This window comes from Phasianus colchicus, chromosome Z, assembly GCF_987193195.1.
Source record: "Phasianus colchicus chromosome Z, bPhaCol1.hap1.1, whole genome shotgun sequence".
Classification (NCBI taxonomy): domain Eukaryota; kingdom Metazoa; phylum Chordata; class Aves; order Galliformes; family Phasianidae; genus Phasianus; species Phasianus colchicus.
In genome coordinates this window covers 2634640-2661849 of record NC_143476.1, presented here as the reverse complement: position 1 = coordinate 2661849, position 27210 = coordinate 2634640, and the positions used below count along the sequence as shown (strand labels likewise).

The window sequence follows — 27210 nt, the reverse complement described above, 5'->3', positions numbered from 1 at the left end:
CCCTGCAAAGACAGGCTGAGGGAGCTGGGCTTGTTCAGCCTGGAGAAATGAAGGCTGTGGGGTGACCTCATGGCAGCCTTCAGTACCTAAAGGGAGCCTAAAAAGAGGAGGGGAATCAACTCTTTGAAAGGGTAGATAACTGCAGGACAAGGGGAAATGGTTTTAAGTTGAAAACTTAAGTTTTTAAGTTGAGGGAGGGCAGATTTTGGTTTTTCCCTCGTAGTCTTTGCTAAACCGTGCAAGCAAACTGACCTGCTCTTTCTCTCTCCTCTCTCCACCCTCTGCCTGCTTCCCTGCTGCAGCTTTTGCTCGTGGAAGATCAGAGCAAAGTGACAAGGAACGGCTGCGGATTCGTGAGATTTCTCTCCCTCGTTCTGATCTCTTGCCAGGTACCTGCCATGCTTTGTCCCCCCACATGCTTTAGCAGCCCGTGACGCCCCGTGTTTAGTAACACAGCCTCATCCAGCTTTGATGGGACGCTGGTCACGTGTGGGTTTTCTCCACGTGCTCTGCAGCTCAGCCCTCAGAAGGATGCTGTCTGTGGTGCTGTGACCAGCTGGTTTTATGGAAAGCAATCCCTTAGGCAAAGAGTCCCAGCCCCAGCTTGTGCAGAGTTGCACAGCATCACCAGGGACACCAGCAGGCGTGCTTGGGCTGTGTGAGTGTGCCCGACAGCTGTAGGGAGCACAGCAGAGATGTGAACAGAGAAAATAAAAGTGTGTTTCTTTTCAGTTCCAGCTTGTCACACCTACGATGATGGCTGTGGCGTGCAGCGAGATCAGCTGTGGGCCTGACCTGGCATGGACAGAGGTAGAGTATGAAGCTCTGATTGGTCTTTGTTCCCTGACTGCAGCCAGCAGAGTGAGCCGCAGATGTGCTCTCCTGCTTTCCAAGAGAGCTCCTCTGTGGCAAGACAGTAGTGCAAGCGTGGCAAGTTTATCAAAGTACCAGAGCCATCTCGGCTGTTGTGTTTGTCCTCTACTGACTTTTCCCTTGAAATGGCTGCAGAAACAACAATCATTCTCTGCTCTGTTTGGCCTCGCTGTTGGTTGGACTGCTCAAGAGAGCTGCTTGGTGCTTGCAATGGCACTGTTTGCACCTTGTAACTGCAGCCGTAGCTTTGGTTTCCCTCTTCACGGTCTCCTAGCATCTTAAACAGTCAGCCTTCCTGCACAAACAGCGCAGGAAAGGATGTGGCAAAATGCACAAGGCCACCTGTCTGTGTCAGTGCCATTGCTGATTAGTCTGGATGGGGAGAGATGCATCTTTGCTGGCGTGTGCCTGCTGCACACCAGGGAGAGAAACAGCCGTTATTAGACTTGCAGTTCCTTCTGAAGTGCCCATGATAAGGACCGAGTGCATTTCCTGCAGCTTTCTCTGCAGATGTGCTCCTCACCTTGAAGTCCTCCTTGTTGGTTCCCAGCTCCTCACCGTGGCCTGTGCTCTCTGTTTCAGGCTGAGAACAAGGGGAAGCCCCTGCTAGACCATGAGGTGGCACCTGTGAATGTTCCAGCTATTGCTGCTGCCCATGCTATTAAGAGATACGTTGCCCAGGCAGCAGATGAACTCTCCTTTGAGGTAAGCAGTTCAAGGCGTTCCTTGTTGTTCAATTTTACAATGGCAAATGCCTTCAGAGCTGCACTGGTGCAAGTGCTCTCATGCTCGGCGATGTTTGGCAGTGCAGAAGAATGCAGACATTTGAGCTGTGCTTTCCTCCCAGCCGTGCTGAAGCTGGGATTGACGTTGCAATCTCTTGCAGGTGGGAGACATCGTGTGTGTCATCGACATGCCACCAAAGGAGCTGACCCCCTGGTGGAGAGGCAAGCTCGGCTTCCAGGTAGGCACAAGCTTCAGACTGGAGAGTGCAACTTCAGTAAAGGCAGGAATCTCAGCTTAGAGCTGCTCTGCCTGCTCAGGATGCCTAGTGGACATAAACAGTTTCCCTGTGTCGGTGTCAAGGGACCTTGCCTTTGGCTGCTAATGTTGAAAAATTATTACCTTTATGCTGTGAACTATGGCCATTTTCTGCTGGATAGTCTTATGGAACGTCAGGCAAGCACGTTCCGAGGGAAATGTTACGTGGCTTTAGGTTTAAGAGTTCAGATCTGAGAAGTGCTGTATGCAATAGTTGGCCTTTCTTCTTCTCTTCTTGTTACAGGTTGGATTTTTCCCAGGGGAGTGTGTGGAACTCATTAATAAGAACATTCCTGAGGCACTCATCAACTCTGTGCCAAAGCCAGGTAGGGATGTTACATTTCATGGTGTGGGGAAGCAAAATGAAGTATTATTTGGGGTGCGTTCCATGTTTAGTACCTCCTTTATCCATCCCACATTGTCCTCTGGGTTGATGATCCTTCATGCACACCCTGGGGCAGAGATTTGGCCCAATCCTCCTGTGTTTATGACTGGACTTGGGGAAACTATACAATCTTCATAGAATGGCTTGGGATGCAAGGGTCCTCAAGGATCCTCAAGCTTCCACTTCCCTGCATCAGGCTGTGCTGCCAGCCCCCACATTTAATGTGAGACTAGATCAGGCTGCCCAGGGCCCCATCCAACCTGGCCTTGGGCTCCTCCAGGCATGGAGAAAATCCCTTTTTGTATGTACTGGTTGGTAACGTTCTTCCCGTTCTGACGTGCTCTGTAGAATGTGCTGTGCTCGGCCTCGTCCAACGGAGCCAGACCTGAAATGACCTGGTTTCTTCCTTTTGTTGTGCAGTGCCCAAGAAACGCAGCAAGATCCTCACCTTCCTTCGTTCCTTGGTGAAGGCCCGCCCAAAGAAACCGACCGAGCGGGAGGTGGAGAAGGAAAGGGTGTTTGGCGGTGACCTGGGAGAGCATCTTCTCCACTCCGGTCGTGATGGTAAGGAGCTGCCCATTCCTGAGATCTTCCTCTGCTGGGCATCTGAAGAAGATGAAAGGGAGCTCATATCTAGCAGGGGGCAGGCTGATAGCCGTGGAGACACGTGTAATGGGAGTTGATGGCTGAAGGATAAAGTGAGGCGGATGCTCCTAAGAGACAAGCACATCTGTATTTGCTTCAGCCAAGCCTGGCTGGGCTTAGTGGATGGGATGTGAAGCACAGCCTGCAGCACGATTGAATCAGGAGCTCCACTGACGGCTGGCACGTGTTCTTCAGTCCCCCAGGTCCTCCAGAGCTGCGCTGAGTTCATTGAGCAGCACGGCGTGGTGCAGGGGATATACCGCCTGTCCGGCGTCGCGTCCAACATCCAGAGGCTGCGGTAAGAGTGCTGCGACTGACACAGCCTGAGTGCATCTGGTGTGGCTTTGGGCTTGCCTTCCTCTCGCTCAACCGGGTTTGCGTCCCTCTCTCCAGGCAGGAATTTGAGTCGGAGCAGATTCCTGAGCTCACCGTCCGTGACATTCACAGCGTGAGCTCCCTCTGCAAGATGTACTTCAGGGAGCTCCCGAACCCTCTGCTCACCCACCAGCTGTACGGCAAGTTCTCGGTAAGCACAAGGCCACGTCTTTCATTTCCCTCTTCCTGGGCCTCTTGGCAGATGGCTGCAGCAGTGCCCCAGCTCGGAGGCCCTTTTGCTGTCAGCCCCACGAGGTTTACTCGCAGTGGTGTACTAGCCTGATTGGTGTCTCGCTCCCTTTCTGCACTACTCCAGGATGCTGTTGGTGCCGCTACAGAGGAGGAGCGGCTGCTCAGAATGCAGGACGTCATCCAGCAGCTGCCCGCTCCTCACTACAGGTCAGTGCTGCCCTCAGCCTGCTGAGCTCAGCCCTGCTGCATTGCAGAGGGCAACGATGCGGTTCCAGGCTCTGTCTCACGCCGGCAACACGATGCCTGTGTATGCTGAAGGGTTGAAGGCTCCATGGGCTTACTTTATGGGGTCAGTTCCTGGGCACGGGGGCACGCTTGGTGCAGCTGATGGCTGCGGCTGTGCTGGGGCTTGGTGCTGCAGCGTGGCACTCAGTCAAGTTGGATCTACTTCATCTTCGGTGACAGTAGCAATCACAAGAAGTAGCATGAATGGAGGTTTGCTTTCTGAATTGCAGCACGGCATGCTCGTTGGTGCTGAACGTTTGCCTCTCTTGTTTTCCAGGACACTGGAGTTCCTGATGAGACACTTGGCGTGTCTGGCTGCGAGCTCTACCACCACAAACATGCATGCCAAGAACCTAGCCATTGTGTGGGCTCCAAACCTCTTAAGGTAAACTTCTGGTTCTGTTTCAACGCTTCCTCTGTTCTCCAGTTAAGAAAAGCAGTCCTCTCTTTTTCTCCATCAAATGTGCTCTTCTCCTGTAAAATCTGTGGCTGACAGAAGCGCAGGAGCCTGGGCTATTCTCCAACCCCACGGGCACAATGTCTAGGTGACAATTTCTGCAGTCTTGTTGAGATGGGACTGACGTGTCCTTGATCATCCAGGGGAATTTCTGCAGTGGCATCACTGATTGCCCACTGCGGAAGTCTCCAGAGCCTCAGCTGACAGCTTTTGGCTGCAACAATTCAGACTCGGGGAAACGGTCTTGGAGAAATGACTTCTAAAATCTGCCTTTTCTACAGATCACAGCAGAACGAGTCTGCCTGCGCCAGCGGAAGAGCTGCCTGCATGGAGCTGCAGACACAGTCAGATGTGGTGGAATTTCTCATCAACCACACAGACGTCCTCTTCGGCTCCAAATCCAGAGCAGACATCGCAGATGCAGCAGGTGAGTGTCTTCCTCCATTAGCTTGATCATGACCTGACACCTTGATCAAATGCAGGCCTTCTCCAGTACCTTTGAGATACTCTTTTACCATCAAGAGGACAGCAGACCTCTGGGCTTCCATTAGAATTTGGCATCCTGTTGCTGGATGCTGAGAATGTCCAAGCACAAACTTCACAAGGAGGAAACTGACATTATTATGGTTTGCACACAAGAGAAGCTTGATGCAAGTGTGGCAGCGAAGTTTTCTCAGTTCCTGCCACCATTTCCTTGGGTTTTTCCTTGCCTATTTTGATACAGTAAGCTGCTCTTAATGATGACCGTGTCCTTTGCCATAAACACACCTCTGCCCACATAGTTATTTTGAGCTCCTCTTCTTCCAGTAACTCGGATAAGCAAGCCTGAGAAAAATACAGCACCTCCCCCAGAACTGTAGTGGCTGTGCTGCTGCTTTCTGATCCTCGCTCTTACCTGTGGTTTTCCCTGACAGGGCACAATTCTCTCCCAGGGCCCAAGTCTGTGGGGGTCTCTTCTGCTGCCACAAAGCTGCTAAGCCTGGAGGAGGCACAGGCACAGAGGCGAGGCCACAGCAGCTCTCCCCCTGTGACAGAGAGCAGCAGGGACATTGAAGTGGAAGAAAGCCCTGCAGCTGGGCAGGGCAAATTCCACACCGTCATCGACTTTCCATCTGACAGGTAAAGAGGACTTTCTTTTCCAGCACCTAGCATCATTGTTTGGGTGGGTTTTTCTGTTTTTCTCTCCATGATTTCTAGTGCCAAAACTTGCTGAAACTAAGTTATGCTACTGGTGGGTTTTTTAGATGTCAGGGCCACGTACCTGAAACCAATTGCAGTTCTCCTCTAAGCAGAGCAGTTGGTCAGACTTGCTGGCACTAGAAATTAAACATGGCAGTGAGATGAGGCCGATGAGGTGCTAATGAAAGAGTCTGAGATGCTTCTGCTTCTGAACTTCCTTTATGGCTGCACGGTTCCTCAGAAAGCAGTTATGCCTGCCAGCTCCATCAAAGCCATCCCTCAGATGCTGTGCTGTACAGCTGTGGAGCCTTTGCTCACATGCTCTGCATCTTGCTTGACAGAGTTGAGGGGAATTTAGCCAGCAAGACTTCAGGGCTGAGCTGTAGAACGGAGCCATCCTCAACTGTTGGAAACAGCGAGTTTCTAAGCTGTGTTTCTGCAGAAACCAGGCAGTCCCAGGAACAAGCAACTGCTGCCAAGAGCTCAGTGCAGCTCTTCCCTCACCCTGCACCACACACGACTCACAGCGTTGGCTGTTTTCTCTCTCCAGGCAAAATCCACCCAGAAAGACTGAGGAATCACCAGCTAGCAGTTGGTGTTGCTGCTTTAGCCTCAGAAAGCCATCCTCTGGGAGCAAACGCCAACTGCAGCGCAATGCCAGGCAGCCCTCAGAAACAGCAGTGGTAGTCCTGGCAGGTAAGGGTGCAAATGCAGCTTCCAAATCCCTGCTTTTCAGGAACATAGAATTCAAGCTTGCTCTGCACTTCTATCTCCTTCTAGCATTCCAGCCCCTTCCTAACATCTTCAGTTCACCCCTGATCAAGAACCACTGTCGTAATTCAGCTTGTGAAAGTTTGACACTAACCCCTGTGTATCCTTTCTAGGTGAATCGAGCCCTTGCCAACCCACAAGATCCAGGGCAAGTAGCGAGGATGCTCTCTGTGCTTCCATCAGTGGAGAGCTCATAGGAAGCACAAATTGCTGCAGTTCTAATAGCAGCCTTCCATCTAACAACATTAATGGAGAGAAGGAGCTCATCGAAGTCCATGCTCTGATTACACCTGGCTCTGCTGAAGTTGCTGACCTGGGCCTGCCAGACACCACAGTCACCAGCCTGGATTGTAACCAGGAGTCTCTGCAGTGCAGCCCATCCCAAGCACAGTGTGAGTGCCCCGACAGCAGCACCTCCATGCAGGAGCAGGTCAGCGTCAGTGAGGAGGAGCAGAGCCTCTTGCAGGGGGACTTTCAATCAGGCCTCCAGTCCCAGGCACCGGACAGCAGCACTGAGAGCTCTGAGCCACTCTCTCCATGACAAGACAGGATGAGTCCCATCTTCACCGTGGACCTCTCACACCCTCCTGTCCTTTATTTAATAATAAAAGCACACTCGTGCTCAATCAACGCCTTGACTGCCTCCAGAGTCTTCATTCACACGGACTGGGATGAATGCAGCACACAGCAAGGCACCCCAGCTTGCAATGCTGTGGCTGTGGGGTGCGTGCAGCACAGCTCCGGGTTTGTTCCTGTTTTGTCTGGCTTTGGGATGTCTGCAGGGGGAGCTCTGCTACCATTTGGCATGGTAGCAAATAATCTCTCGCATCCTGGATGCTGCTCATGATACTCCCAAGCTTCCTGGCTGTGGCTTTGTGACGCTTTTCAGGGCTTTCTGATGCATTTCCATGCCTTGGCTGTTGCTTAACACCTCTCTCCTCCCATCATGTCCTTTCCTGGCTCCCATCTACGAGCTGGCCCTGCAGATCATCTCCAGACCTGTCATCAGCACACTGCAGCAGGAGAAGCTCCCCCTGGCCAACGTCAGGCAGTACTGCTTGGTCTGCAGCTCAGTGGCCATTTCCCTTTTAGGCGGCTCCTGCAGAAGAATCAAGCAGCAGAACCTTTTGCTCACCCTGCAGCACAAAGATGCTACGAAAGCAGAAACAACCTGGGAATCTCTGGGTCTGCAAGACTTCACAGACACTCACCGACTGTGTCTGATGGCTCCCTCCCATCCTTGATTTCCTTCTCCCTTTCTCCACGTCGGATCCCACTGCTGAGCCATGATCAAGCTGCCCAGTGTGGCAGAGCATCGTGCAGAGCCGTGCTGGCACCTCCTCCCCTTCCTCTCCTGCAGCTCAGCGTGCAACCTGAGCAAGTTTTTTTCTGAGAAAGTGACCAGCTCTTTTCCATCCCTTTGCCCCTACAAACAGTTGTCCAGAGGATCTCGTCCAAGAATTCCTGGAACAGCCTGCAGCTGGCTCTCCTGAAGTTCAGGCTCCTGCCTTTGCTTCCTGCCAGGCCCGCATTCCTTGAGATCACAAGCTCAAGGAGGGCATGGTCACTGCAGCCCTGACCGCCTCCTGTCGTAACCCCTGGTGTGCACCATGTCCAGCAATGCTTCCCTTCTGCTTGCTGTGCCCAATGCCTGCACCACAGAGTGATTCTCACTGCACTCCAGGAGTCTGTCAGATTGCTTGCAGCCAGCCATGCTGATTTCCCAGACTGACTGGAATCCCCCATCAGGATGAGAGTCAGTGAGTGCGATGCTTCTGCTGGCTGCAGTAAGCAGCTCCCACCAACAGGCTCTCTTTCCAGGCGGCTGTAGCAGACCCTCACCTCCAGAAGCCCTGCACTGCTGCACTTCCTAATTTTACCCACAAGTTCACAACCTGCTCATGGCTCTTCTTAGTTCTTTGCAGTCAACTTCTCATCATAGGGGGCAAATCCCTTGCCTTCCAGAATTCCATAGTAACACTTGTGTCTGCTTATGTCAGGATTGTTTTTCTTTCTTTTTCCATTTTCTAGGTAGGAAAATGAATTTCTGAGCCAGGAGAAGCAGAAGTGAAACAGTCTTCCTGGCACTGCTCAGGTTGCAGGAGTTGCCAAGTGCTCCTCAGGTAATGTGTGCTGAAGAGCTGACCTTGGTGGCAGGGGCTGTGGCTGCATTTTGTGCCTGTCATGCGGGAATCCAAGAAAGCCTATTCAGAGCAGGAGCTGCAGAGCGAGATAAACATCACGAGAAGGTAAGGCTGAGAAGCAAGGACACCTCCAGAAAGAAGAGAAAAACTGAGTCAAGTGAGCTGCGTGACGGCCGTGTGATGCTGACCATGATTGGAGGAAGAGCGCATGGCTGGGAATGACTGATGGCTCTGGTTGGATGGGTGCCTGTGTGCACAGAGGTAAGGAGTGTTTGTGGGATGTTTTGCTGGCATCTAACGGCTGTAAGGGGAAGTCAAGAGAGAAAACTTGTGAATGCATAGAAGGGATGTTAAAATCTGGAACAGACTGTTTGGATCATTCACAGCTGAGTCCAGATTGCCACACTGCCAGAACTTGGGGCCTAGGATTTTCCTTAGAGTGCCAACTGCTTATTTTAAATGATAAAAAGTAATACTGAAAAAAGCATCCCTCCTTGCATTAGAATAAGGCATTGATATTTGATGTTTCTGTCTTTCCATTCCTTTAGCAGCCTGGGTGTTGATGCAGCTGCATGCATCTGCTGCCCTCCCCTTCTGTTTTGTGTAAAAGAACAGTAAAATATGCAATCAGTGTGAGATCTTTCTGAAGTATTTTACTTTATTTGCCCGTAGGCTGCAATGGCTGGGAAATGGCAGTGTCACCCAGGAGCCCACACGGCGACCTGATGTCTCATTGTTGGGGTCTATTGGAAACCACCACGATGACAAAAGAATGCCTGGGATTCCTCCGGCCCAAATGCCAAACCTTGCACTTGGCTGTGCTGAACCTCATGAGGTTCACCCAGGCCCACCTCTCAAGTCTGCTGAGCTCAAACAGATGTCATTTTTCTCGTGTCCTTCCATTCCGAGTCCATCTGTTCCCCAAAGCAAAAGAATTTGGAGGGAACCACCGACAGTTATGTGAGCGATTTCAGCGTCTATTTCTGATCATGGCAACAACTTCAGAGGTCACACTTAATTTACGGTGCCCGTTGTAATTCTGACCAAGGCTGCAGTTGCAGCTGACTTCCCAAGGCTGCAAGACGTGGTGGTGACACAGCCTTGTGCTTCTGCATTGGTGCTCATCCCACGTTTCCTTTCTCTGTCTCGCAGGTCAGCTCCTGCTGGAAGCAGATGGTATCCCAGTGTGAATGAAGGTCAGTGCAGGAGCAGCTGCTGATGGGAGGAAGGAAGTCCATGCTGAAGAGCTCTGAAGCATCTGCAGGTATGGTTCTGGAGGAGGCAGCAGTGATGTCGGAGGGCTCCCCAGCAGGAAGCTGTCTCATCCAAATGCTTGCTGAGTGGTTGGAAGGGAGCTTTCTGCATGGCAGCAGCACCAGCTGCTTGCTTCAAATGCTGCAAAGACAAGGATTAGCAGGAGTTCCAGTATCTACAGTATCATCACGAATCACGATAGGATTACAATGTGTCCTCATACAAACGCAGCCATTTCTCTCTGAGTCCAGAGGCTGTCCGGAAAGCATCTTTGAGGTCTCTCACACCAAACCACTGCTGTCCGTGTGGGATCTGACTCATTAGGGTATAGGGGTTAGGAACCACAGGCTGTCTTTTGAGAACGGGTTCAGTCATTTCCTTACATCTTGCACCAGCCGATACGTGCCGTCTGCCTTCCGTGCCGACAGGATTGGGGTGTTATAAGGCCACAGACAAGGTTCCAGAAGACCATCCTTAACCAGTGTCTGTGTTACAGCTTTTAGACCCACTCTCCCTTCTAAGGCTATGGGATATTGTTGCTGTTTCACAGCTCCACTCCCTCCTTGGGCAGTTCTTTGTAAGGGAAAATTGTGAGTCCACCCCGATTTCCTTCCCCTGCCCACAGCTTTGAATTCATTTCTTCTTCATCACAGCTGATAACACATTCATTGACACCTGATACCTGTTTCACAGACTTGCAGCTGTAATCCTCATTTGACTGTTAAATCTCTCCCCCATAAATCGGTCCCTGCTTCAGGCACAGAGAACAATTGCCCTGCAACTATTTTATCTTTCCATTTTAGTTCTGTGGTCTCCAAGAGTGGAGCTGTCATTTCTGATCCCTCAGCCCCAGTTATGCACAACAGCCATATCCAGATACACGGCTGGTACCTCTGAACTAGCTAATGCTGTAGGATGGAATGTTGTTTCTGCACTGGCTATCAAATGTGGGATTGCTCTGAAGCAGTCCAGCACAATGTGTTTTGTAATTTGCCCTTAGAAACAGTTTGAAAAAGTAGAAAGACTTTATTAGTATTAGTATTAGTAAAAAGAAGTTATTTCATAACATATTTTAGAAATACAGTTGTTCAATCATGTGATCAATTCTCACTTACAGAACTGTAATAGTTACAAATTGCATGGGTTTAGTATTAAGGACCAGAAAGCATGTTGTAAGGCCATTCTGTTTGGATAGGAGAAGCTCAGCAAAAGAAAAACAGACTCCAAAGAAGCCAGGGCCTCCACACAAGGCCGAACTGACTCACTCTGTGGGCAGGTTGGGATGCAACAGGCAGGCATCAAGAGACTCCCCTCTGTCCTCCTTCCAAACTTCTCTCTCTTCAGGGATGAGCAGGTGTCCAGAAATAGTGGCCAAGTGTTGATAAGCAGCTGTCAGACATTCAATAATTAGCAGTATACCTGCTGAGCTAGCAACAATTGGTGTTTAGCCAGTCACACACACACACACAGAATGGCACGGGTTGGAAGGGACCTCAAGGATCACGAATCTCCAACCCCCTGCCACAGGCAGGGCCACCAACCTCTGTACCACTGCACATATGCACATTGCTGGATAGAAACAGCAGTGTGGGAAAAAACTGTATGCTGTGGATGCAAAGGGTGAATCAGAATGGCTTAACAGCTGTCCCACAAGGAAAAGCAATCCCTTACCTGCTGTGACATGCTCATGGCAACAGCAATGCAGATGCCAGCAGCTGATGCCCACAAGGACAGCCAGCCTGGACTTATTTTCATTACATATCTTTGTCCTGATGTCCATGTAGAAGCAGGCACATTTCTCCCTCTGAGCAGCAGAGGGCAGGAGGGGTCCAACTTGCAGGCACACTCTCCTGTTTTTCTGGAACACAAAGAGAAGATGAAAACCAGATGTGTTTCCCTGCTTATGGCAAACACCAGCCTTTCCATCCTTACAGTCATTCCTGACATCAGCACTAATTGAAACAACATCCCACTCACCTTTGCCATGTCTGGCAGAGTTTGCAGCTCTTTCTATTGCATCCCTCTAGCTGTCAAGTCAAGAGCTCCTGTGTCACACAAGGAAAAGCAATCTTTTACCTGCTGTGCCATGCTCATGGCAGCAGCAATGCAGATGCCAGCAGCTGATGCCCACAAGGACAGCCAGCCTGGACTTATTTTCATGACATATCTTTGTCCTGATGTCCTTCTAGAAGCTCGAACATTTCTCCATCTCAGCAGAGGGGGGCAGGAGGTGTCTAAGGTTAGGGCACACTCTCCTATATTTCTGGCACACAAACACAAAGGGAAGATGAAATCCAGATGTGTTTCCCTGCCCATGGCAAACAACAGCCTTTCCATCCTTACAATCCTTCCTGACATCAGCACTAACTGAAACAACATCCCACTCACCTTTGCCATGTCTGGCAGAGGTTGCAGCTCTTTCTATTGCATCCCTCTAGCTGTCAAGTCAAGAGCTCCTGTGTCACACAAGGAAAAGCAATCATTTACCTGCTGTGCCATGCTCAAGGCAACACCAATGCAGATGTCAGCAGCTGATGCCCACAAGGACAGCCAGCCTGGAATTATTGTCATTACATATCGTTGTCCTGATGTCCTTCTAGAAGCTGGGATATTTCTCCCTCTGAGCAGCAGAGGGCAGGAGAGTTCCAAGCTGTGGGCACACTCTCCCCTGTTTATCTGGCACACAAAGAGAACGAGAAAAAGAAAAACAGATGTGTTTCCCTGCCCATGACAAACACCAGCCTTTCCATCCTTACAGTCCTTCCTGACATCAGCAGCACTAATTGAAACAACATCCCACTCACCGTTGCCATGTCTGGCAGAGGTTGCAGCTCTTTCTATTGCATCCCTCTAGCTGTCAAGTCAAGAGCTCCTGTGTCACACAAGGAAAAGCAATCTTTTACCTGCTGTGCCATCCTCATGGCAGCAGCAATGCAGATGTCAGCAGCTGATGCCCACAAGGACAGCCAGCCTGGAATTATTGTCATTACATATCTTTGTCCTGATGTCCTTCTAGAAGCTTGGACATTTCACCATGTCAGCAGAAGAGGGCAGGAGGGTTCCAAGTTGCAGGCACACTCTCCTATTTTTCTGGCACACAAAGAGAAGATGTAAACCAGATGTGTTTCCCTCCCCATGGCAAACACCAGCCTTTCCATCCTTACAGTCCTTCCTGACATCAGCACTAATATATACAACATCCCACTCACCTTTGCCATGTCTGGCAGAGGTTGCAGCTCTTTCTATTGCATCCCTCTAGCTGTCAAGTCAAGAGCTCCTGTGTCACACAAGGAGAAGCAATCTTTTACCTGCTTTGCCATGCTCATGACAGCAGCAATGCAGATGCCAGCAGCTGATGCCCACAAGGACAGCCAGTCTGGACTTATTTTCATTACACATCTTTGTCCTGATGTCCTTCTAGAAGCTGGAACATTTCTCCATCTCAGCAGAAGAGGGCAGGAGGGGACCAAGGTGAGGGCACACTCTCCTCTTTTTCTGGGACACAAACAGAAAGAGGAGATGAAAACCAGATGTGTTTCCCTACCCATGGCAAACAACAGCCTTTCCATCCTTACAGTCCTTCCTGAAATCAGCAGCAATGGAAACAACATCCAACTCACTATTGCCATGTCTGGCAGAGGTTGCAGCTCTTTCTATTGCATCCCTCTTGCTTTCAAGTCAAGAGCTCCGGTGTCACACAAGGAAAAGCAATTGTTACCTGCTGTGCCATACTCATGGCAGCAGCAATGCAGATGCCAGCAGCTGATGCCCACAAGGACAGCCAGCCTGGACTTATTTTCATTACATATCTTTGTCCTGATGTCCTTCTAGAAGCTTGGACAGTTCTCCACCTCAGCAGAAGAGGGCAGGAGGGGTCCAAGTTGCAGGCACACTCTCCTCTTTCTGGCACACAAAGAGAAGATGACAACCAGATGTGTTTCCCTGCCCATGGCAAACACCAGCCTTTCCATCCTTACAGTCCTTCCTGACATCAGCAGCAACTGAAACAACATCCCACTCACCTTTGCCATGTCTGGCAGAGGTTGCAGCTCTTTCTATTGCATCCCTCTAGCTGTCAAGTCAAGAGCTCCTGTGTCACACAAGGAAAAGCAATCTTTTACCTGCTGTGCCATCCTCATGACAGCAGCAATGCAGATGCCAGCAGCTGATGCCCACAAGGACAGCCAGTCTGGACTTATTTTCATTACATATCTTTGTCCTGATGTCCTTCTAGAAGCTTGGACATTTCACCATGTCAGCAGAAGAGGGCAGGAGGGTTCCAAGTTGCAGGCACACTCTCCTATTTTTCTGGCACACAAAGAGAAGATGTAAACCAGATGTGTTTCCCTCCCCATGGCAAACACCAGCCTTTCCATCCTTACAGTCCTTCCTGACATCAGCACTAATTGAAACAACATCCCACTCACCTTTGCCATGTCTGGCAGAGGTTGCAGCTCTTTCTATTGCATCCCTCTAGCTTTCAAGTCAAGAGCTCCTGTGTCACACAAGGAAAAGCAATCATTTACCTGCTGTGCCATGCTCAAGGCAACACCAATGCAGATGTCAGCAGCTGATGCCCACAAGGACAGCCAGCCTGGACTTATTTTCATTACATATCTTTGTCCTGATGTCCTTCTAGAAGCTGGAACATTTCTCCCTCTGAGCAGCAGAGGGCAGGAGAGTTCCAAGCTGTGGGCACACTCTCCCCTGTTTATCTGGCACACAAAGAGAACGAGAAAAAGAAAAACAGATGTGTTTCCCTGCCCATGGCAAACACCAGCCTTTCCATCCTTACAGTCCTTCCTGACATCAGCAGCACTAATTGAAACAACATCCCACTCACCTTTGCCATGTCTGGCAGAGGTTCCAGCTCTTTCTATTGCATCCCTCTAGCTTTCAAGTCAAGAGCTCCTGTGTCACACAAGGAAAAGCAATCTTTTACCTGCAGTGCCATGCTCATGGCAGCAGCAATGCAGATGCCAGCAGCTGATGCCCACAAGGACAGCCAGCCTGGACTTATTTTCATTACACATCTTTGTCCTGATGTCCTTCTAGAAGCTGGAACATTTCTCCATCTCAGCAGAAGAGGGCAGGAGGGGACCAAGGTGAGGGCACACTCTCCTCTTTTTCTGGCACACAAACAGAAAGAGAAGATGAAAACCAGATGTGTTTCCCTGCCCATGGCAAACAACAGCCTTTCCATCCTTACAGTCCTTCCTGAAATCAGCAGCAATGGAAACAACATCCAACTCACTATTGCCATGTCTGGCAGAGGTGACAGCTCTTTCTATTGCATCCCTCTTGCTTTCAAGTCAAGAGCTCCTGTGTCACACAAGGAAAAGCAATTGTTACCTGCTGTGCCATGCTCTTGGCAGCAGCAATGCAGATGCCAGCAGCTGATGCCCACAAGGACAGCCAGCCTGGAATTATTTTCATTACATATCTTTGTCCTGATGTCCTTCTAGAAGCTGGGACAGTTCTCCACCTCAGCAGAAGAGGGCAGGAAGGGTCCAAGTTGCAGGCACACTCTCCTCTTTCTGGCACACAAAGAGAAAATGAAAACCAGATGTGTTTCCCTGCCCATGGCAAACACCAGCCTTTCCATCCTTACAGTCCTCCCTGACATCAGCACTAATTGAAACAACATCCCACTCACCTTTGCCATGTCTGGCAGTGGTTGCAGCTCTTTCTATTACATCCCTTTAGCTGTCAAATCAACAGCTTATGTCACACAAGGAAAAGCAATGTTTTACCTACTGTGCCATGCTCATGGCAGCAGCAATGCAGATGCCAGGAGCTGATGCCCACAAGAACAGCCAGCCTGGACTTTTTTTCATTACATATCTTTATCGTGATGTCCTTCTACAAGCTGGAACATTTCTCCATCTCAGCAGAAGAGGGCAGGAGGGGTCCAAGGTTAGGGCACACTCTCCTCTTTTTCTGGCACACAGAGAGAAAGAGAAGATGAAAACCAGATGTGTTTCCCTGCCCAGGGCAAACACCAGCCTTTCCATCCTTACAGCCCTTCCTGCCATCAGCAGCAATGGAAACAACATCCAACTCACTATTGCCATGTCTGGCAGAGGTGACAGCTCTTTCTATTGCATCCCTCTTGCTTTCAAGTCAAAAGCTCCTGTGTCACACAAGGAAAAGCAATCTTTTACCTACTGTGCCATGCTCATGGCAGCAGCAATGCAGATGCCAGCAGCTGATGCCCACAAGGACAGCCAGCCTGGACTTTTTTTCATTACATATCTTTGTCCTGATGTCCTTCTACAAGCTGGAACATTTCTCCATCTCAGCAGAAGAGGGCAGGAGGGGTCCAAGGAGAGGGCACACTCTCCTCTTTTTCTGGCACACAGAGAGAAAGAGAAGATGAAAACCAGATGTGCTTCCCTGCCCAGGGCAAACACCAGCCTTTCCATCCTTACAGTCCTCCTGATATCAGCACTAATTGAAACAACATCCCACGCACCTTTGCCATGTCTGGCAGAGGTTGCAGCTCTTTCTATTGCATCCCTCTAGCTTTCATGAGCTCCTGTGTCACACAAGGAAAAGCAATCTTTTACCTGCTTTCCCACGCTCATGGCAGCAGCAATGCAGATGTCAGCAGCTGATGCCCACAAGGACAGCCAGCCTGCACTTATTTTCATTACATATCTTTGTCCTGATGTCCTTCTAGAAGCTGGAACATTTCTCCATCTCAGCAGAAGAGGGCAGGAGAGTTCCAAGGTGAGGGCACAGTCTCCCCTGTTTATTTGGCACTCAAAAAGAAAGAGAAGATGAAAACCAGATGTGTTTCCCTGCCCAGGGCAAACACCAGCCTTTCCATCCTTACAGTCCTCCTGACATCAGCACTAACTGAAACAACATCACTCTCACCTTTGCCATGTCTGGCAGAGGTTGCAGCTCTTTCTATTGCATCCCTCTAGCTATCAAGTCAAGAGCTCCTGTGTCACACAAGGAAAAGCAATTTTTTACCTGCTTTGCCATGCTCATGGCAGCAGCAATGCAGATGCCAGCAGCTGATGCCCACAAGGACAGGCAGCCTGGACTTATTTTCATTACATATCTTTTTCCTGAAGTCCTTCTAGAAGGTTGAACACTTCTCCATCTCAGCTGCAATGGTCAAAAAAGGTCCAAGTTTAGGGCACACTCTCCTCATGGCTTCTTGCACTCAAAGACAAAGGGAACATGAAAACCAGAAGTGTTTCTTTCCCGTGGCAGACACTAGCCTTTCCATCCTGACAGTCCTTCCTACAATCAGCTGGAATTGAAACAACATCCCCCACATCTCTTTTTTGAACTTATTCATGCATGAATAATAATAATGAGAATTTTTCTGTAAATCTTATTTCTGCATGGAAACGATCAGATAACCGGAGCTTTTTTCTCTAAAACAATCCAGGAAATTTGCATTGCTTATCTATGTACGCAAAATGGTTTTGCCATTCATCTCAAATATCAATACATCTGGCAAAATAAGATAGAAAAAGGTATTTACAGACATTTTTGGACATAGATTTCTTCTTGTCAAGTGGGAAAGAATCCCTAAGCTGCAATCATGAAATTCTTTTATCACTTTCTCTGATTTAGCCAGTGTTACTAAAAGGGAAATAAGACACAGGCTTTTGATAGCAGCTGCCAATTTAAGAACGATAATAAGGTTTATTATTCTTGGCTAAGATCAAAGTCCTGCATTTCAGGTTTATCTCCAGCTCATCAAGTATAATTAACAGTTTTGGATAGCCACATTATTGTATAGCAATATTGTCTTCCAGCAAGGAATTTCATTGTTTTGACACGTGCCACAGGTTGTTAATAGATTGCCTGATTACCATTTATTTTTTTTATTGGCTTATGATGACTGCAGAAAATTATACAGCAGCACCATAAAAACTTTAAATCCTATCCCATGTATCTGCATTCATACGAAAATAATATTGGAAAGCATTGGTGAAACTAAGATTACAAATTAAAGCAGAGGACAATTTCAGTGAAAGCCTCCAGGTTTCACAGCTCTGCCCATTTCAAACCCCTGAAGACATCCACGGGTTTCCTGCTGTGGGACACAGGCACTCACCTGCAGCTCAGCACTGCCTGCTCATGCCTGCGCACACCTTCAGGCTGGAACCAAGGAAATCCTCAGCAAAGACATCAGTACACTTTTGTTATGATGACTTTCATAAAGAAGCATCAAATATTTCTTCACGAGAAATACTGCCAGTCCCTTTGACACTAGCCCTTATTTTAAATGTTTAGATTTGTGCTTCATTCAGGCGTGCTGTCACTCCCAAAAAGATTTTTATTCTTTTGCTTTTCATTCTGAGGAACACAGTGATTTCTGCCTTGTTTACTGACTGTAGGCACAGCAATACTCCTGCACCTTCGGGGAAACAGCAAATCCATCTCTTTCACACCCTACTTCTATCATGCTCATTCACCTTACAAGGTATTTATTGCAAGCAGCTCTTCCAAAAATGGAGATTAACAGAGCCTGCAACCCAGGACACCTCAGTAAGCCAGTACTTTTCCTCTCCTGAAGGTGTAGGTAGACACAGAGCTGGAACATCTTTTCCAGAGCTGTGTGATGCTATCTCATCTGTGTTCCTTTACTGACAGCTTTCATCACTAGTTAAAAGGAAACTGCAATAGGAAAAGCAATTTTTCTGATTTCTCTGTTGATCAAAGATGCTTCCTGCAAGCCTGATGCGGTAGAAACAATATCAGCTTTAGAATGACAGTCATTAGAGCAGAATCCTTTCACTGATGAAATCCCACAGTCCTGATTCATACAACACTGACACTGGAGGACACAGTAGTTTAGATGAGAGCGCATTAAAAATGACTAAGTTAAGGTCTCAGCAAAGAGTGACAAGTATGAAAAAAAGAGGTTGCAGAAACTGCTTCAGTTTGGCACTCTGGCATAAAGTATGACAACACACAACCTGCCTGTGCAGTTCCAGAAGCAGAAGAAAGCCGTCAACCAAGACTTGTTCTCATCTGCTCTGAAAGTCCACTGGGACAAGGCCACTTTTCTCTGACGTGCTTCCAGAAGTATCACTTCTGAGCACTGTGCCAGGGAGTTACAAGATACTGTTTGTGTGTACAGAGGAGAAAAAGACGTCTGTCTGGAAACAGACTTGGTGAAGGAGAAGCAGCATTTCCAGAGTACTTCAGAAAGAACTGAGCACTGCCCCAAGAGCTTCAGAGCGGCAGGCTGTCACAGTGTGCCAACCAGCTCAGCTGTGAGTTGGCACTGAAGCTGCACCACAGGGAGAACAAAGCCCCCTGTGCACCCTTGGAGAGCCAAGGCTTGGAGATTCATGAACCTTGAGCTCCTTTCCAACCCGGGCCATGCTGTGATTCTGGGATTCTCACCTTTGCCTCATCTGGCAGAGGGAGGCAGCTCTTTCTCTTGTCTCCCTATGGCTGTCAGGTCACCAGGGCCAGTGTCACACAGGGAACTGCAAACACTGTGTGTGCTGTGCCCTGCCCATGGCAGCACAGAGGCAGCTGCCAGCAGCTGATGCCCACAAGGACAGCCAGCCTGGACTTCCTTTGATTCCTTCCCTTTGGATCAGCGTCCTTCAGGAAGGCGGAACATCTCTCCAGCTGAGCAGCAGAGGACAGCAGGGCTTCGTTGTCTGGGCATGTTCTCTTCTGGCCCTCTGGCCCTCACAGACACAGGAGGAGGACACAGAGGCTGCTGTAACACAGCCAGCCCTGCCTCTCAGGTCAGCTCTCAGGCCATCCTCTCTCCCCTCAGCAGCAGCTCACTGTTCTGCACTCCTCTGGCCTGGGCTGGCAGAGGTGTGCAGCAGTTCTGCTGATCTCCCAGTGCTGGCCATGTCTGCAGTGCCTGTGTGAAAGACACAGGAAGCTGCCAGCATTGCACTGCTCTGCTGTGCCCCTGCCATCACCGAGTTTGCTGTCAGCAGCTGCTGCTACACGTCCATTCAGGCACAGGCCTTTCCTTCCTGGCCCTCTTTCCCCCCCTCTCTCCTCTGCTCTCTCTCGTGCTCCCCTTTGGCCTGGGCTGGCTGAGCAGTGCAGGCCTTGTTGTTGCTCCCTGGGCCAACTACGTCACGGTTCCCCGTGACTCTGCCAGCTGCTCTGACACAGCGACTGCGTCCTCAGTGTGGATTCCAGAATGCGACAGACGTCCAGAGAAGACTTCCAGGGCTGATTGGAACATGCTGCCATCAAGAACTGCCATGGCTCAGGCCCCCTGGGAATCTGCTCACAGCGAAAGCTGCTGTCACTCTGTGTGGGCACAGCCTTGTCTGTGTAGGCCTGCTCACACTGCAGCCCCTGTCTGCACCAGAACCGTGCCGATCCACCTTCTCTTGGCCTCCTTGCCTGCATGGAAAAGGGCAGCTTGGGCTGAAGGCCCTCAACTTTCAGATGGCCGAGTGAAGTCTCTGAGCCCTGGTGACCCACGCAGCTCTTCAGCCTGCTGACCTGCTCTGCTGGGGCTGTCTTAAAAGGCAGAGGGCACGTTATCCTAATGTCCCCACATCCATCCCTCTTAGCATACTGTAGGCCAGTTCCTAAAAGGACACCTGCACAATCTCTCTGAATGTTAATCAGCATGTAGTCGGTCTGTGCACTGCAGAAATTGCACCTAGGTTTTCAGTGGTGATTAGCTATGTGTTTAGTCAGAGGTGCAATGGTTCTAATGGTGAGAGAAAGACATTCCCAGTTGTCATCAGGTGGAACACACTTCAGACTGGAATCCTCAAGCAGACTGCAGTCAAGCTTTCTTAATTATTCGTTGTTGTTATCAATTCAGACGCATCTCTGAATTCCTGCTTGAATGAACATTCTGTAACAATCTGCTGAGACAGTGCAAGGCCTGACAATGAGACTATAGTTTATGAAAGCAGCACTCTTTACTTAGGTGCACTTTTCATCTGTTGAACTTCCTGTCGTCTATTGGAAATCTCTAGTCCTTAAAGGCACCAATGCATAAGATTCACCTATTCTATAGAAGTCTGACTGAACCCCATACTGGGATTATTTTTGTTCAATCCAAGCACCTTGGACGTTACTATACATTTATTCAATCATGAGGTAAGTCTGCTTCAGAAGCAATATAGAAAGCATAAAGGGGGAAGAAGATAATGTATTAGTGAAGACTTAACTAGTATTCATAAACTGAAAACTGTGAAACACTATGATGATTACAGAATTTCCCGGAGAAATGTCAAGTTCTTATCTGAATGCTACATGCAACATCAGTTCACTTCTCACTGGGTTGAATGTTTTAAATATTTGGTAATAATAATGGTTCCTTAATTCTGACATTTAATATAAAAACATTAAAAATGCTTGTAAGTACTTTTTCGTTAGAATGTCAGCGGCTAAACAGATGAAGTGGTAAAAGACAGCCAAATATCACTATTGAAGGCAGTAAGGACCGTAAGGATGGAAAGGCTGGTGTTTGCCATGGGCAGGGAAACACATCTGGTTTTCATGTTCTCTTTGTCTTTGAGTGCCAGAAAAATAGAGGAGAGCGTGCCCTCACTTTGGACCCCTCCTGCCCTCTGCTCCTGAGATGGAGAAATGTCCCAGGTTCTAGAAGGACATCAGGACAAAGATATGTAATGAAAATAAGTCCAGGCTGCCTGTACTTGAGGGCATCAGCTGTTGGCGTCTGTGGGCATCAGGAAGGATGGAAAGGCAGGTGTTTGCCATGGGCAGGGAAACACATCTGGTTTTCCTGTTCTCTTTGTCTTTGAGTGCCAGAGGCCAGGAGGATTCCTGTTTCCATGGACTATCAGCAAATTGTCTTTCACTTTGGCAATCACACATTCTTCTGGACCCTGAGGATCCACCTGACAGTTTGCCCATAGTTCAGACTAGACAAACACAGATTGAAGAATCTCTCAGTTTTCAGCAGGTCCTCATCAGGTGTCACTTTGGTCCTCTCCTCCCGGCTGCATGACATCTCTGGAATATTACCAGAAAGTGAAAACCCAAGTAAGTTGTGGATGCCCCACTCCTGTATGCATTCAAGGCCAGGCTGGATTTGGCTCTGGGCAGCCTGGTCTAGTGGTTGGCTGCCCTGCACAGAGCAGGGGGTTGAAACTAGATGATCATTGTGGTTTTTTTCAACCCCGGCCATTCTGTGATTCTATGATTTAATCAGAATGTAAATGCTGTAGTATCTCCTCATAGGATGCCAAAAATCAGTCAAGTCCTGCAGTACTCCAGAATAAACACTGCAAATACACTGCAGTTCATTTAATCCAGCCAATTATTCATTGCACTCTTTTTCTAGCCAGGCTACTTGGTCCTCTACAGCTTCTGGTCTTCTGAAAAACATCAGTGTTTTGTTATCCATTTGGAAGCTCAGTGTTACGTCCTGTGATCTCTCTAGATTTCTCCATGAGAATATGTAGAAATCTGTAAAGCTCTGATGTCCCTCAGTTCACTACACACAATTTAAGGGCAGTGCCAAATTCCGTATATCTAGTTCATCCTGCAGAATGATGCCATTTTTTTATCTCAGTGAAAAGTAGAGCAGTCAAAACAGGACTGGATTTTTGTTCCAGCGCAGACCAAATTTCCTGCCTACCTTCAAGAAAAGCTCATCGTGTGTAGCTACAGTTACGTACAGATGCAGCTCCTCTGTTAAAATGCACAGAGAGAATGTTCTCTAACCTTGATATGAGATATTTACTGATCTTGTAGCATGAGTGACCTCGTGATTCTTCACGCCAGACAATTTTTAAATAATGAGAAATAAAAACACATATTTTTCAAAACAGGTATAGAGATTGACTTACAAACAACATTTTTATCTTGAATCAATCATACACTCACCATTGCAATAAGAAAAAAAAAAAATGAAAAGAAAAAAAAAAAGAAAGAAGAAAAGCCACATTCTTACAGTGGCATTTTACAGTATTGTAATTCTGTTGTGTGAAATCAAGGTTCTCTCATCGTGAAATAATGACCAAGTTCTCTTTTCATATCTAAACATGCAAATGCTAAAGGCAGCAATGCTGTTCAAGAATACATTACCAGCTCAAACACTGCTTTGGCTGTAAAACTGAAGGTAGTAAGGAATTTTATCAAGGAATCACAGAATTGCCAGGGTTGGAAGGGACCTCAAGGATCATGAATCTCCAACCCCCCTGCCACACGCAGGGCCACCAACCATCCCACCTAATGCTAGACCAGACTGCCCAGGGCCCCATCCAATCTGGCCTTGAACACCTCCAGGGACGGGGCATCCACAACCTCCCTGGGCAGCTGTTCCAGTACCTCACCACTCTCTCCGTAAAGAATTTCCCCCTGACGTCCAACCTAAATCTCCCTTCCCTCAGCTTAAAACCACTTCCCCTTGTCCTGCTGTCACTCACCCTTTCAAAGAGTTGATTTCCCTCCTGTTTGTAGGTTCCCTTTAGGTACTGAAAGGCTGCCATGAGGTCACCCCGCAGCCTTCTTTTCTCCAGGCTGAACAAGCCCAGCTCCCTCAGCCTGTCCTCATAGAGGAGGTGCTCCAATCCCCTGATCATCTTTGTGGCCCTCCTCTGGACCCTCTCCAACAGCTCCCTGTCTTTCTTGTACTGGGGGCTCCAGACCTGGACGCAGTATTCCAGATGGGGCCTCACAAGAGCAGAGTAGAGGGGAACAATCACCTCCCTGTCCCTGCTGGCCACCCCTCTTCTGATGGAGCCCAGGATCCCATTTGCCTTCCGAGCCGCAAGGGCACACTGCTGGCTCATGTTAAGTTTTTCGTCTTCCAAGACCCCCAGGTCCTTCTCCACAGGGCTGCTCTCAAGGACCGCTCCTTCCAGTCTGTAGGGATGCTTGGGATTCCTCCGGCCCAAGTGCAAAACTCTGCACTTTGCCGTGTTGAACCTCATCAGGTTCACCCGGGCCCACCTTTCCAGCCTCTCGAAGTCCCTCTGAATGGCATCCCGTCCTTCAACCGTGTCAACCACACCACTCAGCTTGGTGTCGTCAGCAAATTGCTGAGGGTGCACTCGATTCCGTCATCGATGTCATTGATAAAGATGTTAAAGAGCACCGGTCCCAAGACAGATCCCTGGGGGACGCCGCTCGTTACCGGCCTCCACCTGGACATGGAGCCATTGATGACCACCCTCTGTCTGCGGCCTTTCAACCAGTTTCTTATCCATCGAGTGGTCCACCCATCACATCCACATCCCTCCAGTTTGGAGAGAAGGATGTGGTGGGGGACCATGTCAAAGGCCTTGCTCAAGTCCAGGTAAAATAATTTGTATCAGTAATTAAAAGTACTTGCTTACGGCTTACAAAGAAGTACATAACTTACAAAGTACATTCGCCAGATGAAAAACAAGGCATCAATACATCTGCATTACTAGAAGCAAATATATTGCACTGACACTTGTAAACCATTTTACCTGCCTCACAGTGGTTTTCCAATAAGAAAACAAAGGAAGAAGAAGTATAAAGGCTCCTTGTGCTGCTGGTATGTAAATCACCCAAGCAATCACAAGTGAAGATGAGAATGGTGAAAGCTCACTGCTGATGTACCGAAATCTTCATGTGCTATATCAAACCTGCAAGGAATGCAATGGACAAATGACAAGCTCACGTCTCTCTTCTGACAAGGTTTTGGCTGCAGTGACAGCCTTCTTTCTGAGTCAAATCTTACCATCCTCCCAGCAACAAGCTCTACCTGCTGAATGGCATATTGCTGGGAGCATCCTTCCACAATCCAGTAATGGTCGGAACAGAACTGTGAGCTTGATTTCTTGGAAAATCAGGCTGTGTCTGAATATATTCCAACACAGAGCAGGAGAAGAGACGGCACTGAGCAGCATGGCAGCAGGTAAACAAGGCATCGTGTGCACTTTAGAAAGTAAAGCTTTCCTGTGACGGACAAGGGAGCAAGATGGGGGAAGATGGAGAGAATCAAAGACTGCGGCCCTTGGTGGGAAGGAAAAAGCTAACTTCAGTGTGGGACACAAGCAATAAGGACAGGATTTGGAGAGTTTTCTGTTTCTATTGAGGTGTTCAGCACCTCACCACTCTTAGAATTTTTCTCCTAGTATCGGATCTGACTGTGTGGGTTCCAAATGCCCCAGGCAGAGGAAGAACTCAGTTTGGATTCCTCTCACATGTAGTAGAAGAGGGCAAAGGAAAGGCAATCTGCAGACACCATCTCCTCCAGCAATTTGTAAACCTAGCAGATCTGCCCCATGCTTTATTTATGAGTGAGTGCAATAGAACATTTGGCCTTGTGTCAGCTGGAGGAGCTGACTGCTGCACTCAATGGAAGATTTCAGTTTTTCCTTTCAGCCACAGAGATAAGCAATCATGTTTTAATTTCAGTCTGAGTCAGGACACACTGCATAGCAGAGTACTTGTATTTGTACTGTATTAATTGTGACTTTCAGAGTTACAGTTAAACAGTTTGGGCCCTGATGACTTCAGCTGTTGAAAATAATGCAGCCTAGTCACCTCCTGGGACGGTGACAGCAGTGGAAATGTGAAATTGCTGCCTTCCCTTTTCTTTTTCATGGTTTAGACTCTAAGGTTAGTGTTGCTAGCTAGGTTTGTCATGTTTCTAATGTTATTAGAAATGTAGCAGCAGAGCTCCAGATAGACACCAAAAGAAGTGAAGCTTCTATCTTCATGTGGGCTGGACTCTTAACTGTACGCTTTTTAATAAAGGAGATTATTTTGTATGCCAGCATTTTCTACAATAGAGATTAGTGTGTGTAATACTTTCCACGTATCATCTTTCCTCCTTTCTCACATGAGTTGCTCCCCTAAACAGAAAGTTTGATAAGGGCAAACTATGAGTTACCTGAAAGCTGCAATAACTGATAAGAACACATCAGCAGAACCAAAGCGTGATTTCTCTTCTAGAGGTTTTATTAGAAATGCAAGTATTCTGCTGTTCAGATAGAAATTCCTTAATAATCTCTATGTAGAAGCAATTAGCAATGGCTCCGTTTTACTGCTGCTGTCAAATCGTATTAGTACAAAAACTGAGATGGTAATGTCTCAGATTTTTTTTCCTTTAAAAAGCCAAACAGCTGAGCTCAATACAAATACCTGTAAGTGACAGAGAGATAATATTTAAGCCAGCATTTAGTGAAGAAATGCTTAAGCAATTCAAATTCCAGCGTTTCAGGCTCTTCTGTCCTGTAAGGGCAAGAGGATGCACACGTCGGAGAGCGTTCCCAGCCCTGGCACAGCCCAGAGATCACTTTACTGCGTTCATTCCGTGGTATCCAGGGAACAGTCTGTCTGTGTGCAGTAGGTAGATTTAATTTCCCAAAATAAAACCTCACGGGTTCAGGTGTGGGAAGAAATAAAGTGGCATTTCTGATTGATGTCTCTCTGAAAATATTTATGAAGAGCCGTAACTGTGGCTGGTATATGAAGTACAGAACTTAGAGAGCTATTTATCTTTCCCCTCTTCTGGAGCATTAACAAGATGTCCTTTCATGGGCTGTGAGTTGGCTGTCGCAGCTCCACACCAACATCAATCGCATTCCTGCAGAGAAAGCTTTGGGGCTGGGTTCAGCTGGACATTTACATCACCTTGTACCATGATGTGTTGTTCTGATGAGCCTCTGGGAATTACACGTTTCAACTGGACCAGGTCAAGGCTTCCCAAAGATACAGCTCCCCTTTTCCAAACAGACAGAATGATAAGACCAAGTAATAAAAGGCACTGCAGTGGAGTTTCCAATTCCGTTAAGCAGTCTCCTTTATTTCACTGTATCCATTTGCCTATACAGCAGTGCAGCCTATGGAGCCTGTGAGATGTTTAGCTATCCAGAGATAGGATGAGCTGAACTCCTCTTCAGGCTGCAGTTGTTTTAGTTACGTCTATGCAGAGCATAATGGGGGCTTAGCTCACAGAGAGAAAGTACACATTGCAAGCCAAAGCCCACCCAAAATGTTCAGTGTTGTCTTTCAGAACTGGGTTGGGAGCTCACACAGAGGTGTCAGGTCTGACGTGCAGTTTGAAAGAACCCATATCACATAGGAACAGCAGCCATTCCAGAAAGGTGAGATGCTTTTAGAGATGCTGTTCTGCATCATTCAGCCATTGGTTTTATGGCTTTGCATACCTGTCTTCAGAGACATGCATTCTGCTTTCAAACTCTGTGCTGACTGTGCAGCTCTGGCAGCACATCTCCGTGAAGTAAATGCGGCTCTTCAGTTACTCAGCACAGAATAAATACGTGCCTTATATTTGGCAGCATTTTCTTCACAAATACCTTCCTGCTGAAGCATGCCTCATTTTTCATAGTTTTTCTTCTTGCTCATTTGACAACGCATTCACTTTGAGCCTGTTCCTGCCTTATTTGTTTGGTGTTTTCCTTCACTTTATGTATGTTGCAGCCATTTGTTTTGTAACGAGTAACAGGAGCACGTTTCTAAAAGCACTCGTAAGATGTGTTCATTTCATTTTATTTGTTATAAACATTTCTCCTTGGAATGTGTTTGGGTTTTGTGCCAATCTGACTGTAGCTGTTTACTTAGCACGGCGCATTTCATTCCAGTAAGAACCACCCTCTAACAAGATGAACTCATTTTGCACGAGTGAGTGTGCAATTATGGATTCTTTTCAAAAATAGTGAAAA

The 27210-nt window shown here is 48.1% G+C and overlaps 1 protein-coding gene across 1 annotated transcript in view; it reads left to right on the top strand.

Moving 5' to 3' along the window:
• Positions 1-4901: 4901 nt before the first annotated feature.
• Positions 4902-27210, top strand: part of LOC116239400 (rho GTPase-activating protein 32-like) — a 116005-nt gene continuing 93696 nt past the window's right edge. Inside the window, exons 1-2 of the mRNA XM_090130946.1 lie at positions 4902-4920; positions 5168-5372. Coding sequence (XP_089987072.1) covers positions 4902-4920; positions 5168-5372 — 224 coding nt within the window. The remainder of the gene's footprint in view (positions 4921-5167; positions 5373-27210) is intronic.